Source organism: Diceros bicornis, chromosome 4, assembly GCF_020826845.1.
Source record: "Diceros bicornis minor isolate mBicDic1 chromosome 4, mDicBic1.mat.cur, whole genome shotgun sequence".
NCBI classification, from domain to species: domain Eukaryota; kingdom Metazoa; phylum Chordata; class Mammalia; order Perissodactyla; family Rhinocerotidae; genus Diceros; species Diceros bicornis.
The window spans coordinates 51,797,465-51,813,896 of record NC_080743.1 but is presented as its reverse complement, the minus strand read 5'-3'; the positions used below and the strand labels follow the sequence as shown (position 1 = coordinate 51,813,896).

The following is a 16,432-nucleotide window of genomic DNA, read 5'->3' as shown; positions in this document are numbered from 1 at the left end:
GTGTGAATGTGTGTGAAACAGAGAGAGAATATAACTTTTCCTTCTTTTGACTTAGAGCTTAGCAAAACACATTTAAAACATTTGTACCAGTCAATTCCCAACTGCAAAGTGTAGGCAAACTCAAATTAGGATAATTCAAGAAGAGCTTATTTACAAAAGAACTAATTATGAAGTGTGTGTGTGAGGTGTAGGGGAATCCTAAGGGGCAGTGCAGAAAGTCCTGGCTAGCACCAGCAGAGAGAATACCACCCCTAGATTCAAAGGGATGAAGGCTGGGAGAGGTTACTGGAACCTAGAAGGAGAGAGTCCTCAAGAAGAGAACCTCAAGAAGAGCTGTGACTTCTGTCAGGGAACACAGCCCCAAGTCCCCTCACAACAAGGAAGCCAGGGAATGAACACCCTCATCTCATTCTCTACCCCACTTCCACCCTGTACTTTATATTTGTTGAATCCAAGTGGAAGTCTGAAAATACAGGAGCCCATTGGATTTGATCCATTGATACAGGTCAGCTCCTTGGGGCAAAGAGCATGGTGGAGAAAGGAAGAGGGTGGGTCTGAACCTACAAACACATCATTATCCAAGACGTTCTCCCTCCAACTATGACATTTCTAAGAAACTTCTACTGACAGCCTGCCATTGGTGTGTCGAGGCAGGAAACACAAAGCAAAAAGAATTATGTATTTATAATCCTGACTTAACTTCTTTTCCTGATCTACTAGTGTGTTTCTTCATCACTTTGGCTTTGAGCACCCAAGTGAAGACAATCATCAGCAGTAGGATGGATAAATTATGGTACTTTCATTCAGTGGAATATTACACAGAAATGAAAAAGAACAACATGCAACAATATGAAGAATTGTCATTGACATAATGTTGAGCAAAATAAGCTGGACACAAAAGAATACAAGCTATATGATTCCATTATATAAGTTCAGGAAAAAAATCCAATGGTAAATAGAGATCTGAATAGTGGGTACTTTTTTGAGAGAGGGGTCTTGACTGAGAAAAGGGCAAGAAAAATCTTTGTGGAGTCTGAAAATATCTTGACCTGGGTGGTAATTACATGAATATATACATATGTAAAATTTACTTCTTAAGATTTGTGGATTTTACTTATGTAAGTTACACTGCCATAAAATGTATCTACAATAACCAACAGAAATGTATAAACACTTAATATTATAAATTTATAAAATTTATAATATTTTATTTCTCCATCCTTCCTCTCTTCCTCCCTCATTTCCCAGTTCCTTGTTTTTATAAATTTGGTTTGTAGGGATTATTTTATTCTTAAAAATATTGTGATTTACAATAGTTGATCCATGAAGAAAATATATTTTCAAATTCAGTTATATAAAATATGGGACTGCATAATTGCAAAGTTAATTAAGTGAGTGAGGTGAGCCAGCTGTTGGCTAGCTGGGTACGAATTCTGGAGTCCGGCTGGATAATCCATATCTGTCTGGGTCCTGGCTGCTATTTGGCACTCCCTGGTGGCCCTTGTCTGCCTCAGCATAAATATGTTTGGGTTGATTCTGGGTTCTGTCACCTGGCTGAGATTTGCAAGAACCTCATTGTAAATCATCACCTGCTTCATATGCCCATTGCAGACAATTTAGGCCAGGCAAATACCAGGATGTAGGGACCCAGCTCCTGCCTCTCTCTAATGGAATTGTCTCATGTTTCTCTCTCTCTCCTCCATGACCCCTTTCCCTTGACTCCTGGAAAAGGTTTAAGAACATGGACCCGGCAGACGAAGGACACTGACCACTAACTATGTTAACTTAGAATCTGTGTACTGTGGTTATTGCAGGGTTTTACATGTAAGAATTGGTAAGAAAGAGAAGCTATCTGCATCTGAGGTTCACAAGACTATATATACCTGGGCAACCTAAGAAAACTTACTGAAAAACTACCCTAAACCATTAGGAATTCAGTAAATATGAAGACGTAAAACTAATTCATAGAAAAACCTTTGTCATAAACGAAAGCCAGTTGGGGGATGTAATTGAAGAGAAGACCTCATTTAAAATACCAAACACACACACACACACACACACACACACACACACACACATTTTCCCTCAACATACACACAGCAATAACCTTTAAAAAAAATCACTAACTGCAAATATTACCAAATGTCCCCTACTCCTGAAAACTTGAGTGACTGCTGGTTCTTTATCAATTACAGCTTTAGCTTTGCTCTATTCTCCCACCTGCTAGATAAAAATCATAAATATATCTGACCATGCCCGCAACTTAGATAAAATTCATTAAGATACTCAGTTCTTTGAATCCATCTCAATATCACCTAACACATGTCCAAATCCTATAATAAGCCCTTCCTGACACTCACTTACTGAGATACCCACATTTTCCCCTGGTGTGCAGTTTTCCTGCAGCAAAGAGCATCAATAAATCCATCTTTGTTTGATTCACATGGGTGGTCCCAGTGGTTTCTGACTGACAGACATCAACAGAGCCCCGTGCTGAAACTCCAAGACAGAAAAAAATCCTGTTTTAACATCCTGTTATATACAAAGCATTGACTGTAATGGTGAGAGTTTATGAATTATTTCAAGAAGACCTGGAACATTCACAAAAATTGAACACATGTGAAACCATGATAAAATCTCAGAGAGAGTTTCAAAGAATCAGTATAATACAGACAGTTATCTCTGAACACAGCACTATCAAATTAGAAACAAAAATAAATATGTAACCAACACCCCTGTATATATGAAAATTTTAAAAACTTATAAGTCAATTATTAACACAAATATGTTAGAAGATATTTAGAAACGGCACAAAAATACTTATTCAATAGTACCACTATTCTTGAAATACTAGTTATTAAACTTATGGAAAGCAGCTAAAGTTTTAAATAGAGAAACTTTAGCCTAAATGCTTACCTCACAGCAGAAAGACTAAATCAATAACCTAAGCATTTTATTAAATAAATTAGACAAATAACCACAGACCAAATCCAAAGAAATAGAAGGTAGGAAATTATCAAGATAAGCAGAAATTAATGAACTAACTGAAAAAAAAGTAATAGAGATAATTAACTAAGCTAGTTCTTTGAAAACTTATAAAATAGAATATTCTCTGGCAAGAATCAACAATAAAATTATAAAGAAGGCAGAACTAACAAGTTTTAGGAAAATAAAAGTAGGATTTTTTGGCAGATACTGTAGATTAAAAATCATGAATATAAACAAATTTATTTAATAAAGTTGGAAAAAAAATCAGACCTAAATGCTATAATAGGTAATTTCTACAGCACTTTAAAAGAACAGATAGTCCCTATCATAAACCTTCCAGAGAATTAAAAATAAGGAAAATACTTCTCAACTCATTTTATGAATCTAATATAACTTTGATAGCAAAACCCTACAAGGACAGTACAAGTAAAAAAAATTACAGATCTATCTTACCTATAAACATAGATACAAAAAGTATAAATCAATTATTACCAAACTGAAACTAGCAATGGATATTATATAAATCCATCATGACCAAGAATTCGTTCCCACAGGAAAGAAAGGATGGTTAAGACTAGTAAACCAATTAATAGATACCACCACATTAAGGAGAAGAGTCATAAAATCAATAGACTCAACAAAGTATTTGGTGAAATTAAATCTTCATGATTGGGCCAGCCCTGTGGCTTAGTGGTTAAGTGTGCGTGCTCTGCTACTGGCGGCCCAGGTTTGGATCTCAGGCGCGCACCCACGCACCGCTTCTCCAGCCATGCTGAGGCCGCGTCCCACATACAGCAACTAGAAGGATGTGCAACTATGACATACAACTATCTACTGGGGCTTTGGGGAAAAAAAGGGGGAGGATTGGCAATAGATGTTAGCTCAGAGCCAGTCTTCCTCAGCAAAAAAAAAGAGGATTAGCATGGATGTTAGCTCAGGGCTGATCTTCCTCACACACACAAAAAACAAAACAACAAATAAATCTTTATGATAAAAATCTTGAAATACAACAGCAAATTAGAAACAGGAACTTCCTAAAACTAATACAGAGTATCTACCACAATCTACAGCAAACATCATACTTAATGATGAACTTACAAATTTGTTTCCTTTACAGTTAGGTATAATGCAGATGCCAGCTCTCATATGTTCTATTTGACTTGGTCTGGAAGTCTTAGTTCTAGCCAGGAAAGAAAAAAGAAAAACAGTCATTGCTTATGGACCATCTGATTATACACATAAAAAATCCAAGAGAAAATGTAAACTATTAGAACTGTTGCCGTGAAAGAGAATGAGAATTTTTTTAAAAAACCAGAATCTTTCCTATTAGTAATTAGTTGAATCCAACCAAATGGTGAAGGAAATTACATGCATGCTGCCTGTGGGGTACAGGAGTCTATCTACCCATGTCAGGTGAGAAAAACTGTGTTGTTGAGGGGTATAGATTTATAGACCTCTGTTAACCTAATGGAGAACACTGGAGGAAAAAAATGGGTTCAGCATTTCCATCCGTGCCTCAGGAAGAATCATCGTGGAAGCATGCAGTCCTCATTCCTTGTCGCAGCCTCAGGCATCTGGGTGAGAGTAAAGAGAGCACTAACTAGAATTCTGTAATATTGCCTCTCCTGACTAGCAAAGCTAATTCCTCCTAGCAGACTGTGTTCGTTATCCATTTATTGACTCTCAGTTCTAAAATCACCCTTTCTGCCTGCTCTGTGAAAATGGATCTAGGCCCTTTAAATATTTTTGCTTTATTAGCTGGCTCTATGTTAAGCTTTATCAGTAGAGGGTGCTGGAGAGATATTTTGGGAGTAAGAGGTTTTTCTTCCTGGTTCCAGTGACTCCCTAGACAGGCTCCTCCTGCACTATAAGTAGCTTCTCAAGTGCCAGGCTCCTGAAGGGCAGGCAGCTTCTTCAGTGCCCAGCGTCTGCTGTGTACGGCAGCCAGAGGCACCCAGCAGCCAATAGCAGCCCCAGGCACCCACTTTTTCCCAGGTGGTTTTGTAGTAGAGTGTATCAGATGCCCTGGGGAGATACCTTCCTGTGAACAACTTTCTCCAGTGCCCTAGATGCCTCAGGGAGACACCTTCCTGTGAACAGCCTTCCCCAGTACCTTAGAGGCTGGATTTCTGGCAAGATCCACCAGGGTGGTACTTCAGTGAATTCTCTGCCATTCAGTGACCAAGGCTGTGCCCTCCAACAAAATCTGGATCTCAGCCCTAGGAGGATAGCTCTTCCTTGGATGCCCTATTTCAGCCCGAGAGGTAGTAGGTATACTACACTATATACTATATTATCTATATTATATTATACCTTATCTTATCATTTCAAATATGCTATATTACGTATTATATCTGCTATTCCAATATTCTTTAGAGTTCTCTTTACATTTTAGTAGTAAATCTCTTATGACTCCAATTCCCTGTTATAATTAATAATTCTTTATATTACATTTTCCCTCTTCAATTACTATATAGATTCTCCCTCCTGACTGAACACAGACTGATAGATACAGAAGGTGACTTTTGTAGGGAAATAAACATTGCTCTGTGTTGTGCTTAGTTTTATCCTAATATCTAGATATCTTCAAATCTATATGATTTTCTTTTATTAATTCCTTTCCAAGAGGGACATAATGAGTCATGATGACCATCTCAAAAACTTGGAGTTATTCTTTAAAAAAGAAAAAAAGACAGGAAGGGACAAAAATACATCTGTGATATAAATTTTTATAATGTAATTAAAAAATGCTAGCCATATTTAATCTACTAACACTATCCCTTCAACATTGTTTATGGTTCCAAGCTAACCTGTCAACCTAAAGATTAATAATTACAAAGCATATTTAATTGTCTCATCTCAGAAAATAGACCAAAAATGTTTACGTGACTAAGATTTTTTTTAATGTGACATATACACAGAAATGACCATAAAAGTTTTAGGAATGTTTAAATAAATATGTACGGCAAACCCTGGTGGTCAGGACGTATATTGCCAACATCCCAGCACCCTAGAAGTTACTGAACCATAGCCTACCCCTCCTCCATTCTTTCCTGATTATAGCCCCTTCCCTTCACCCTAAAAGTAACAACTCTCCTGACAGTTCTGGTAATTATTTCTTCGATTTATTTTACCAACTATACGTATACCTAAAAGTAAAGTTCAGTTCTGATTTTGACCTTTATATTTATTTGCGTTTTATTTTTCCACGTTTGTAATATTCATCCATATTGTTGCATATAACTCTGATTCATCATCTCCATTGCCACAGTCACTGTGGATGGAAATTACTGTTGTTTCCAGTTTGGGAAATATTGCTACATCCATGTATCTTGCTGCACAATGTAGACATTTCTGTAGGGTATATGCCTAGGAGTGGAATTGCTGGATCATAGGGTCTGCATATTTTCAACTACATGAGATAATGCTAAACAGGTTTCTAAAGTGGTTTTGCCTATTTACATTACTTCCAGAAGTGTATGAGAGTTCCTACGTCCTCATCAGAACTTCAAATTAGCAATTTTTCTTGAATCATTGCCAACCTTATGATACGGCCCGTGCAGCATTAGATAGCAGCTTTAATTTGCAGTCTTCTGTTTGGTAATATAGTTGAGAACTTTTCCATTTGTTTATTGGCTACCTGAAATTTTCTTTCATGAAATGCCTGTAGAAGTCTTTTGCTACTTTTTCTATTAGCTTGTCTTTTTCTCATTGATTTGTCAGAATCATTTAAGATTTTGCCCTTTGTCAGTTATAGGATTATTCAATACCTTGATCCAATAAAAAGAATCATGCCTCAGAGAGTAGGCACAATTTTGTTCCATACAAAGAAAATCAGAAATGTACTAAAAAAACATTTGTTAAAGCACATATTAGGCAGACATTTTTACAATCATAGGATGAGGGAGAACAGAAGAAAGACAGAAACCCAAAAGTCAGAAGGGCTTAAAATGTTTTGTATGGTGGAAGACTATAAAAGTTAAGTGACAAGAGATTAGCAGAATTGATTTGCAATTCTCAATAGATAAATAGCTCCAACAAACCAACCAAGCAGAGCAAACTATGTAATAGAAGAATGCCAAAGAATATGAACAGGCAAATTTGAGAGTTAAAAAAGTAGACTGGTGGGGCCAGCCCTGTGGCTGAGTGGTTAAAGTTCTATGCACTCCGCTTCGGTGGCCCGAGTTCACAGGTTCAGATCCCAGGGGCAGACCTACATCACTCTTCAAGCCGTGCTGTCACGGCAACCCACGTACAAAGTAGAGGATGGCTGGCACAGATGTTAGCTCAGGGCTAATCTTCCTCAAGCAACAAAAAAAAAGGGGGGGGGGAAGATAGATTGGCAATGGATGTTAGCTCAGGGTGAGTCTTCCTCAGCAGGAAAAAAGAAAAGTAGACTGGCATTAAGCTACTAAAATAGGCTCAATCTTACTAATAATCAGAGTGCAAATTAAAATAACGAGCTACCCTGTTTTTCTAATGTGAGTCTAGATTAAAGAGTTGTATATTACACACTGCTGCAAAAGGTTGTAGGAATATGGGCCTTCTATAGCTGCACTGTTTAATATGGCAGCCACTAGACACAGGTGGTATTTAAATTTACATTAGCTAAAATTAAATAAAGTTTAAAATCTAGTTGCTTAGTCACACTAGCTGCATTTCAAGTGTTCAACAGCCACAGGTAGCTAGCGGCTACAGTACTGGACTGTATTAACATTTCCATCATTGCAAAAAGTTCTGTTGGACAGTACTACTGGGTAGATAGCTTATAAATTAGCAGAAGATTTTAAAGGACCATTTGGCAGTATCAATCAGTGCGAACATTTGAATTTTCTTTGAGGTAACAATTTCAATTCTAGGAATCTATCACCACAAACACTTTCATGGGGCAGAAACGTTTACATATATATGTGTGAGTGTTTATATATAAATATAGACATATACATCTTTGTAAAAACATATATGTGTTATGTTTAATGCCATATATTTAAAAATTTCTAAACAGCATAAAGGTAAAACGTTTAAACAACACAACTGTATCATCCATACATAAGGGAACTGGTTAAATAAGTTATTACTTGCATTCTACAGAATACTATGCATTTATTAGAGGCAATGATCTAAATTTACATAAAGGACCTAGAAAATTATTCTCAATATACTGTTTAGTGAAAAAAAGCAAGTGTAAAAGTAATATGAATATTATGTATTATTTTAAAACACAATATAATTTCTAAACTTTTAATGGCATAACAAAAGATGGAGGAATAATCATACTTAATAGTCCTGTGTGGGGATGGGAGTGTATTGGAGAAGTACGCAGGTTAGAGGATAAAGGACGGTTTCAATTTCTACTCTAAATAATTCAGGGCTATTTCCACCTTTTATAATATATATGCATAATTTTTGTAAACAAAGTAATAAACAAATAAAATAAAGAGAAGTATGTCAAAGCAGCCTATTTGCACAAGGCTCTGTGTTAACAAACGTGCTACAGAGCTTAGCCCACAGACTATATTGTAAAAACAGAAAGTGATGAATTCATGTCTTTCCTCAAGAAATTCTCCAACGCCCTAAAGGAAAATGGTAAAGAGATGAAAATGATGATAAAACAGAATGTATACAGGAGATAGATTCCCACTGCCCTCCTTAATTTAGGCTGCTGGGTGTTGCTTGCAAAAATCAGTCAGATTTACAGACTGGAGCAACTGTAATTTCTGGCTTCCAACTGAACTAAGAGCTCAACACACTTGGTGATCCCAAAGCACTGGGCAAAGAGGAGATAATATTTGGAGGCAGACATGGGAAGACTTGGGCGTGGAAGGCGTTCCTCCCTCTCCTCAGCTCTACTTAGAGATGTGGCAAACCTAGGGCCAAGTGTACCTCAGGACACATTCACAAAGGCCCGCCCCTGAAAGCAGAAACCCAAAGAACAGATTTTTTTTAAGAGCCTGGTATCCAGAACACTGCCAGGGCTTGCCATCATTTATAGACCGCAGTGCAATGCAGGAGTTACAATGGATTGCTGTCCTTAACCCACTGAGGTCACCCCAAACACTGAGTCAGAGACCACACATCTACAGAGCTGGAGTGATCACACAGTGACCATAACAGGTAAAAAACTCATCTGCCGGACACCCCTTGTAAAGTATCACCCTCTATTTATAAAATGTGGTAGTCACCACTTATCATTCAGTGTGGGGCACTGGCACAGACATTCTCATTGATCACGCTGAGGGAGACAGAGGGAAAGGCAGACAAGCGCTTTGTTTGCTGGGATTCTGAGACAGGACTCTACTCAGAAAATCACTGCAATTCTTTGAAACCCACAACACTGGGAGCTGCACTGTTCAGAAAAGCCAACAGGGCATTCTTTTCAGGACATCCAAAACTTGATCACAAACGAAGGGATGAGTGAGGACTAGAAAAACAAAATACACTGATTTGTTTCCAAAACAAGAATATCATTTATTTGCTGATCAAAACTTGAAGGAAAATTAAGTAAAAAAGAATTGGAAGAATAACCAAGAGACTTGTGGGTAAATAAGCTTGTTCAATATATGACCCTGTGTTATTGAGTGACTGTGGATTGCCTGATTACTCTTTTGGTTTCTTGACTTTCTTTGCCTTGGATTTTCTAACTCCAGTGTTAATTAGTGGTGTTTGTTCCTGTTTGGGTTTTAAACAATTTCCTATCAATCGCTTGAAAAACACAAGAATCACTGAGATGGCAAAGAGAACAAGGCGTATTAACATAATGAACAGAGCCTGAACTGTTGTGGGCACCTGTACTTTTAGCGGTCCCGGTGGCCCACTGTCAATGCTTCCTCCATACCCTACCTCCTCACACAATGGAGGGGCCCAGCCATACATGCAGTGGCAGTTTCTGTTATTGTTGCAAACACCTCGGTGGTTGCACTTCTCAGGCAAACAGTCAAACTCCAGGAATGAGCTATTCACACAGGTTTTATTAACACATATCCGATTATGACCACAGGAGGTACCATCATTTATCACACCCATGTCAGGTAGCCCAAAGGGGACCTTGGCTAGATGATAGCCTAGACCCCAGCACCTGAGATTTTCCTCTTGCAAATGAGTAGAAATGATAGTAGTATGCTCTGGCATTTCAGGGATGGTTTTGACATTGATACACTGCAGCCTGCCACATATTGCATTTTCCGTAGTACACTGTTCATACTCACCAACTCCTATAATACCACAGTTCCCATATTGATCACCTATTACATTAACTGCATCATAGCACTGACTGGGAGCCTCCCTGGCATCAGGTCCAAAAATCCTTTGGCACTGCATATATCTGGATTGGCACTCCTTTCTAAACAACGGGCTTTGTTCCATCCTGCTTGTAAGTGTCATTTGGGCAGAGACCTGATGTCCCATCGCAGTACTCTGCCAGGTCACATTCATTTTCTTCCTTCCGACACACGTACCCAGATGGACAAAAGTGACAGTTATGACAGCAAAGTCCAAAGCTACAATTGACACCATGTTTCAATTTACAATCTGGTTGACAACACTGGTCTTTTTTACAGTCCTCTCTTGAACCACAATCACATTCCACATTCTCTTCCACAATTTTGTTTCCATATCTCTTAACCACATAACCTAGTCCTGGGATATCATTTAGACACGTTGCTGCTGACTGTATGTGACCAAAATAACTTGCATAACTACAATTACTAAACCCAGTTCGTCCCGTGCCCATGATACAACTACGCTTGCCCTTACATTGACAGTATTCATCATCATGGCGCATTCCCACACTATGGCCCAGGCAATGAGCACTCCAGGTGGCAGGTCCAAGGACATTTATATCTGGAAAGACACTTACGGATCCACTATATGCCTTACTACACACTCTTCCCCAGGACTGTGCAAGATAATCGACATATTCTCCTTTAAGGTATAGATGTGCCCAATCTGATGGAAGCCGGGCACTGAGTTTATTTCTGTATATCAGAAATTGGCCTAAAACCTGCTGTATCATTGGAAAAGTAACCACCATTTTGTTTTCATTTGTCCATACTTCAAGACCTTTCAGTAGTATTCTCATATGGAATTCTTGAAAGTAAGTGTCCATAATCCCAGTCATAAGAACGGCATCATTTATGACTCGAGTAAGATTGGAATTGGAGTACAAATATCTACGATGCTCAAAGACCAGGCTTAATTCAAGGTACTTTTTTTGCTTATGGGCTTCAGAAACGTCCCTAAGCCGAGCCATATTCTCATGCTGGGTCATCGGCCATTCTAGTTCATCATCAGCTGAGCCACAGGACTGACTGCGAAATTCCTCTTCTTTCTTCAGAAGATATACGACATGTTCAAAACCGGAAGAGTCCTTGAGGGGCTCGATTTGGTAGTGTTTGGCATCAATTTTCAATATGCCTCGGAGACCCCCCATGCATGTACTTAAGGTAGCTTCAGAATCCTGAGTTTCTTCAACGAAGCCCATATAGTTGCAGTCCCCGGGTATATAAGGGTGATCCTCCAGCAGATCCCCCTCTTCTGTGAAGGAGAAAACCTGCAGATTTCTGGGCAATAGAAACCTCTTAGGCCACAGGTGGAGGACATGCTTCTCGCCTTTTACCTGCAGGCGGTAGGACACGTATTTGGCCACAGCCTGCTCCCCTCCCAGGAAGCTCAGCTTCTTGGGGATGGTGATTTCATACGAGTCAAACCCCCACTCAGGGTGAAAAATTAAATCCTCGCCAAGAGAATCAAGCAGGAGCAGCGCCAGGACTAGGATCGAGAGCGGACGGCCTTTGGAGAGTACGGTTCTAACTGACCTCATGACAAGCTGTCTCCTCTAGGGAGTCCACTGAGGCCTTGCGAGTCAGACTTCCAGGGACCGCCGCTAGAGGCGCCGGAGCGCAAAGTGCGGAGCTCCCTGAGCAGGGCGAGCGGGAGTCCCGGCCTCCTGGGCTCCGTCTAGCTGACATTCCCAGAACCATACCTAGTTCGTTTTCCGGGCAGCGCCGTTGGGCGCACGTCGAAGAAATGAGGGAAAGGTGCGCGTGAATAAAAGAGAAAAGAGGGGCTATTGGCACGAGGGATGGAGAAAGGCAGAGAGCAGCCTGGGAAAAGAAGGCATAGAGAACAGGAGGAACAAAAGAGAACCTGTTGAAGGCTCACTATGCCTCTGCCATTTAGTCTGTTTCTGTTGGCCCTAGTACACACCTGAAGTTTTCCATCGGTTGGAATCGGATGTTTTATGGCCCACTGTGCCCACCATACCACTCTACCATTCCCAGTTTTCTCCTGGGCTCGCTTGCGGCAAAGAGAAGGAACACCGCGGAGCCGGCAAGGGGAGCAGCGGAGCTGAGAACACCGGTGTGGACTCTCCATCCCACCCCCGCCCCGGGCGGCGCCTGACTTCAGGCAAGAGGAAGTTTCCGAGCTCATTTTGCCAGGTGGTTCTTTATGCTGTGTGTCCTTGAGGTGTCAGGGATCAGCGTGATTTGGGGGTGTATGTGCAGTGGTGGGAAAATCTAGGCAGAGAAAAAGTACCTGTGAAAACAGCAAGACCCAGGAGGTTTCAGAGAAAGGCAAACAGCTGTTTATGTTTGTAGTATGCATGAGGGGTGAGCAGGAGACAGCAAAGGTCCACTGAAGACTTCAGATCAGACACTGGAGGGACTTGTCCCTGGGGAAAGGGTAAACCATAAGGTTCTGTTGAGACATTCTGACACAAGAGGAACATTTTCAGGGAATTCATTCTGGCTGCATTACAGGGAAAGGTTAAAAACAGACCAGGCTTGAGTCAGGGAGACCAGTTAAGAAGCTCTTATAACCATCCAGACAAGCAATGTTGTCTGTGGGCCCAGAAATAATGGCCTTGGGACTCATAAGAAACACAATATTTAAGGAAGGTTTACTGCGTGCCAGGCTCTTTACGTGAATCAGCTTATTAATTCTTCACAATAATCCTATTTTGCAGATAATGATAACCCTATTATTATAATCCATATGTTACACATGAGGAAACTGAAACAGTACCTTAGCTCAGATGGTGATATGAGATGACACAATCGCTAAACGCCTCTAGGCAGTTCCACCCCGGAGCTGTATTCCTTACCAGTCACCTCTGTTGTCTCTCTGTGGAAGGACACAAGTGGACAGCTTGAAAATATATGAAGGCTGCAGACTCTGCCAGACCTAATGATTGAGTGGATTCTCTCAGCATGAAAGAGGCAAGAATTAAAAAGAATATTCTCTTTTCTGGCTTAGGCAAGTGCGTGTATTGTGGTTCCACTCACTCAGGGAAGGAGACAACATAAGAACAAGTAGTCTTAAGTGAGCAGAAGAAATATGAAAAGCCCTGCTCGAGAACTGTAGATTTTGAGATGCTAGCAAAGCATCGAAGAAAGGATTCTAATCTGCAGTCAGAAAAATGGGCAGCACCGTCTGGGGTGAGGTGCCTGGCCTGAGCTGAACTGGAGTCATGAGCACAGTGCTGCTGATTGAAGCCCTGAAAGCTGATGACATGCCTCAAGGGACTGTGTGGAAGGAGCAGAGAAATAGGAATGACTGAAACCTTCGGGTTTAAGACCAGGAACTTGCAATGACCTGAGAAGAAGCAGATATCCACGTAAGGAGAAAGTGAGGATGAGGGATGGCCGCAGAAGCATTTCATGAAAGGTGTGGTGGTCAACAGGTGAAATACTGAGCAGAGTTCAGGAAACACTGATTTAGCAAAAGGGAGGTCACTTTATTGAGAATTGTTCAAGGAACTGCTGAGGAGCAAAGCCAGATGTCAGAAAGTTGTAATGTGAATGGGGGATTAGGTCACAAATCTAGACCACATCTTCAAGAAATTGGATGTGAAAGAGAGAGAAGAGACGGGACTGTCACTCTAGGGTCCTCTGTGGTAGAAAGAGGGATTGTTAGATGGAAGGGTCTTGGCCATTCTCATGTGTTGCTGAGAAAGCGGCAGCAGACAGCCCTGCTCAGCCTCCAGGAGAGGGTGTGTGTATAGTGGAGATGAGCTGGTGGGCAGGCAGGAGAAGCTGTGAGTGTACCATAAGTGTACCAAGCTGTGAGAAGACCATAAGGGAGGGCCAGGCCAAAGGCTGTTTTCCTGAGAAGTTAGCTGCTGAGCGTGAGGGTGCAGTGGAGGTAAAGGAGATGAAGAAGAGAACTCAGGAGAGAGTTGACGGGAAAAAGGAAAGGATCACCAAGTGTGTTGAGCTCCTAGTTCAGGTTGGAAACCAGAAATTACAGTTTCCCCAGTCTGTAAATCTGATTTATTTTCTCAAGCAACACCCAGCAGCCGAAGTGAAGAAGGGCAATTGGAACCTACCTCCTGTATCCATTCTGTTTCATCTTCATTTTCATCTCTTTACCATTTTCCTTTAGGCCATTGAAGAATTTCTTGAGGAAAGACATGAATTCATCACTTTCTGCTTTTACGGTATAGTCTGTGGGCTAAACTCTGTAGTATCTGTCAACATAGCCTTGTGGAAATAGGCTGCTTTGACATATTACTCCTTATTTACAAAAATTATGCATATATATTATAAAAGGTGGAAAAAACCTGAATTATTTAGAGTAGGATATGAAAGGCTCCTTTAATCTCCAACCTTCATGCTTTTCCAATACAGTCCCATCCTTAGACAGGACTATTAGGTATGATTATTTCTTCATCTTTTGTTATGCCATCAAATATAGAAGTTATGCCACACCTTAAAAAAGTACATACCATTCACATATTTTTGAGCTGCTATTTTTCAGTAAACAATATATTATAAATAATTTTCTAAGTCATTTATACAGTTTTAGATCATTGCCCCATGCAATGCAATAATATTCTATCGTATTCACATAACTATTTAACCATTTCCTTTATGTATGGATGATATAGTTGCATTGTTTTGAATTTTTACATTTATCTTGTTTATAAATATTGTATATTATGGCAACAAATATAAATATATGTATATATTTAAAAGAATTTATATTGCATATTTATTTGTAAATACGTACACACATACACATATATACACACGCATTTTTTGCCCCTTGTGATGGATTCCTGGAATTGAAATTGTTAGATCAGAGAAAGCAAGTGCTCAAAGTGATTGAGCTCTCTAAAAATCCAATGGACCTCTAAAAATCCTGTATTCATTTACAAACTATCTATGAAGCAGCACTGTTCAACAGAACTTTTTAAAAATTATGATAAAAACATAATATTAAATTTACCATCTTAACTATTTTTAGATGTATATTTCCATAGGGCTAAGTATATTCACATTTTTGTTCAACAGATCTCTAGAACTTTTTCATCTTACAACACTCAATCTCTATACCCATTAACACTGATTTTACCCCTCCTCCTCCTGCTCTGGCTAACCATCTTTCTACTTTCTGTTTCTATGATTTTGACTACTTAATGTATTTTATATGAGTAGAATCGTAGAGTATTTGTCCTTTCATGACTGGCTCATTCACTTAGTGTAATGTTCTCAAGGTTCATTCATGTTGTAACATGTGACAGAATTTCCTTCTTTTTAAGGATGCATAGTGTTCCCTGTATGTATGTACCACACTTTCTTTAGTCATTCATCTGTTGATGGACATTTGGGTTGCTTCCACCTCTTGACTATTGTGAATAATGCTGCGATGAAAATGGATGTTCAAATATCTCTTCAAGATCGTGCTTTAAGTTCTTTAGGATATATACCCAGAAGTGGAATTGCTGGATTATGTGGTAATACTATTTTTAATTTTCTAAGAAAGCTCCATTTTGTTTTTCATAATGGCAACACCATTTTACATTCCCACTAACAGTTCACAGGATTCCAACCTCTCTGCATCCTTGTCAACACTCATTATTCTCTGTTCTTTTGATAGTGGCCATCCTGACGGGTGTGAGGTGATATCTCATTGTGGTTTTGATTTGAATGTCTCTAATGATTATATTGAGCATCTTTTCATGTGCTTATTGGCCATTTGTATATCTTCTTTGGAGAAATGTTTGCTCAAGTCCTTTGCCAATTTTTAAACTGGATTATTTGGTTTCTGTTGTTGAGTTGAAGAAGTTTTTATATATATCTGGATATTAACCTTTTTATCAGATATATGATTTGCAATTATTTTCTCCCATTCTGTAGGTTGTCTTTTTACTTTGTTGATTGTTTCTTTTGGTGTGCAGAAGTTTTAAAGTTTGGTGTAGTCCCATTTGTCTATTTTTTATTTTGTTGCCTGTGCTTTGGGGGTCATATCCAAGAAATCACTGCCAAATCTAGTGTCCTGAAGCTTTCCACTATGTTTTATTCTAGGAGTTTAATAGTTTTTGTTCTTACATGTAGGTCTTTAATCAATTTTGAGTTAATTTTTGTAAATGGTGTAAGGTAAGGGTCTAGCTTCATTCTTTTGCATGTGGATATCCAGTTTTCCCAACACTATTTGTTTAAGA

At 39.4% G+C, this 16,432-nt stretch overlaps 1 protein-coding gene across 1 annotated transcript; it reads right to left on the bottom strand.

Annotated features, from left to right (window-relative positions):
- Nucleotides 1-9,585: 9,585 nt before the first annotated feature.
- Nucleotides 9,586-11,806, bottom strand: ADAM30 (ADAM metallopeptidase domain 30). Its single transcript, XM_058536211.1, is given in 2 exon segments — nucleotides 9,586-10,342; nucleotides 10,344-11,806. Coding segments are annotated over 2 exon segments (2,220 nt in total).
- Between the last annotated feature and the right edge of the window lie 4,626 nt (nucleotides 11,807-16,432).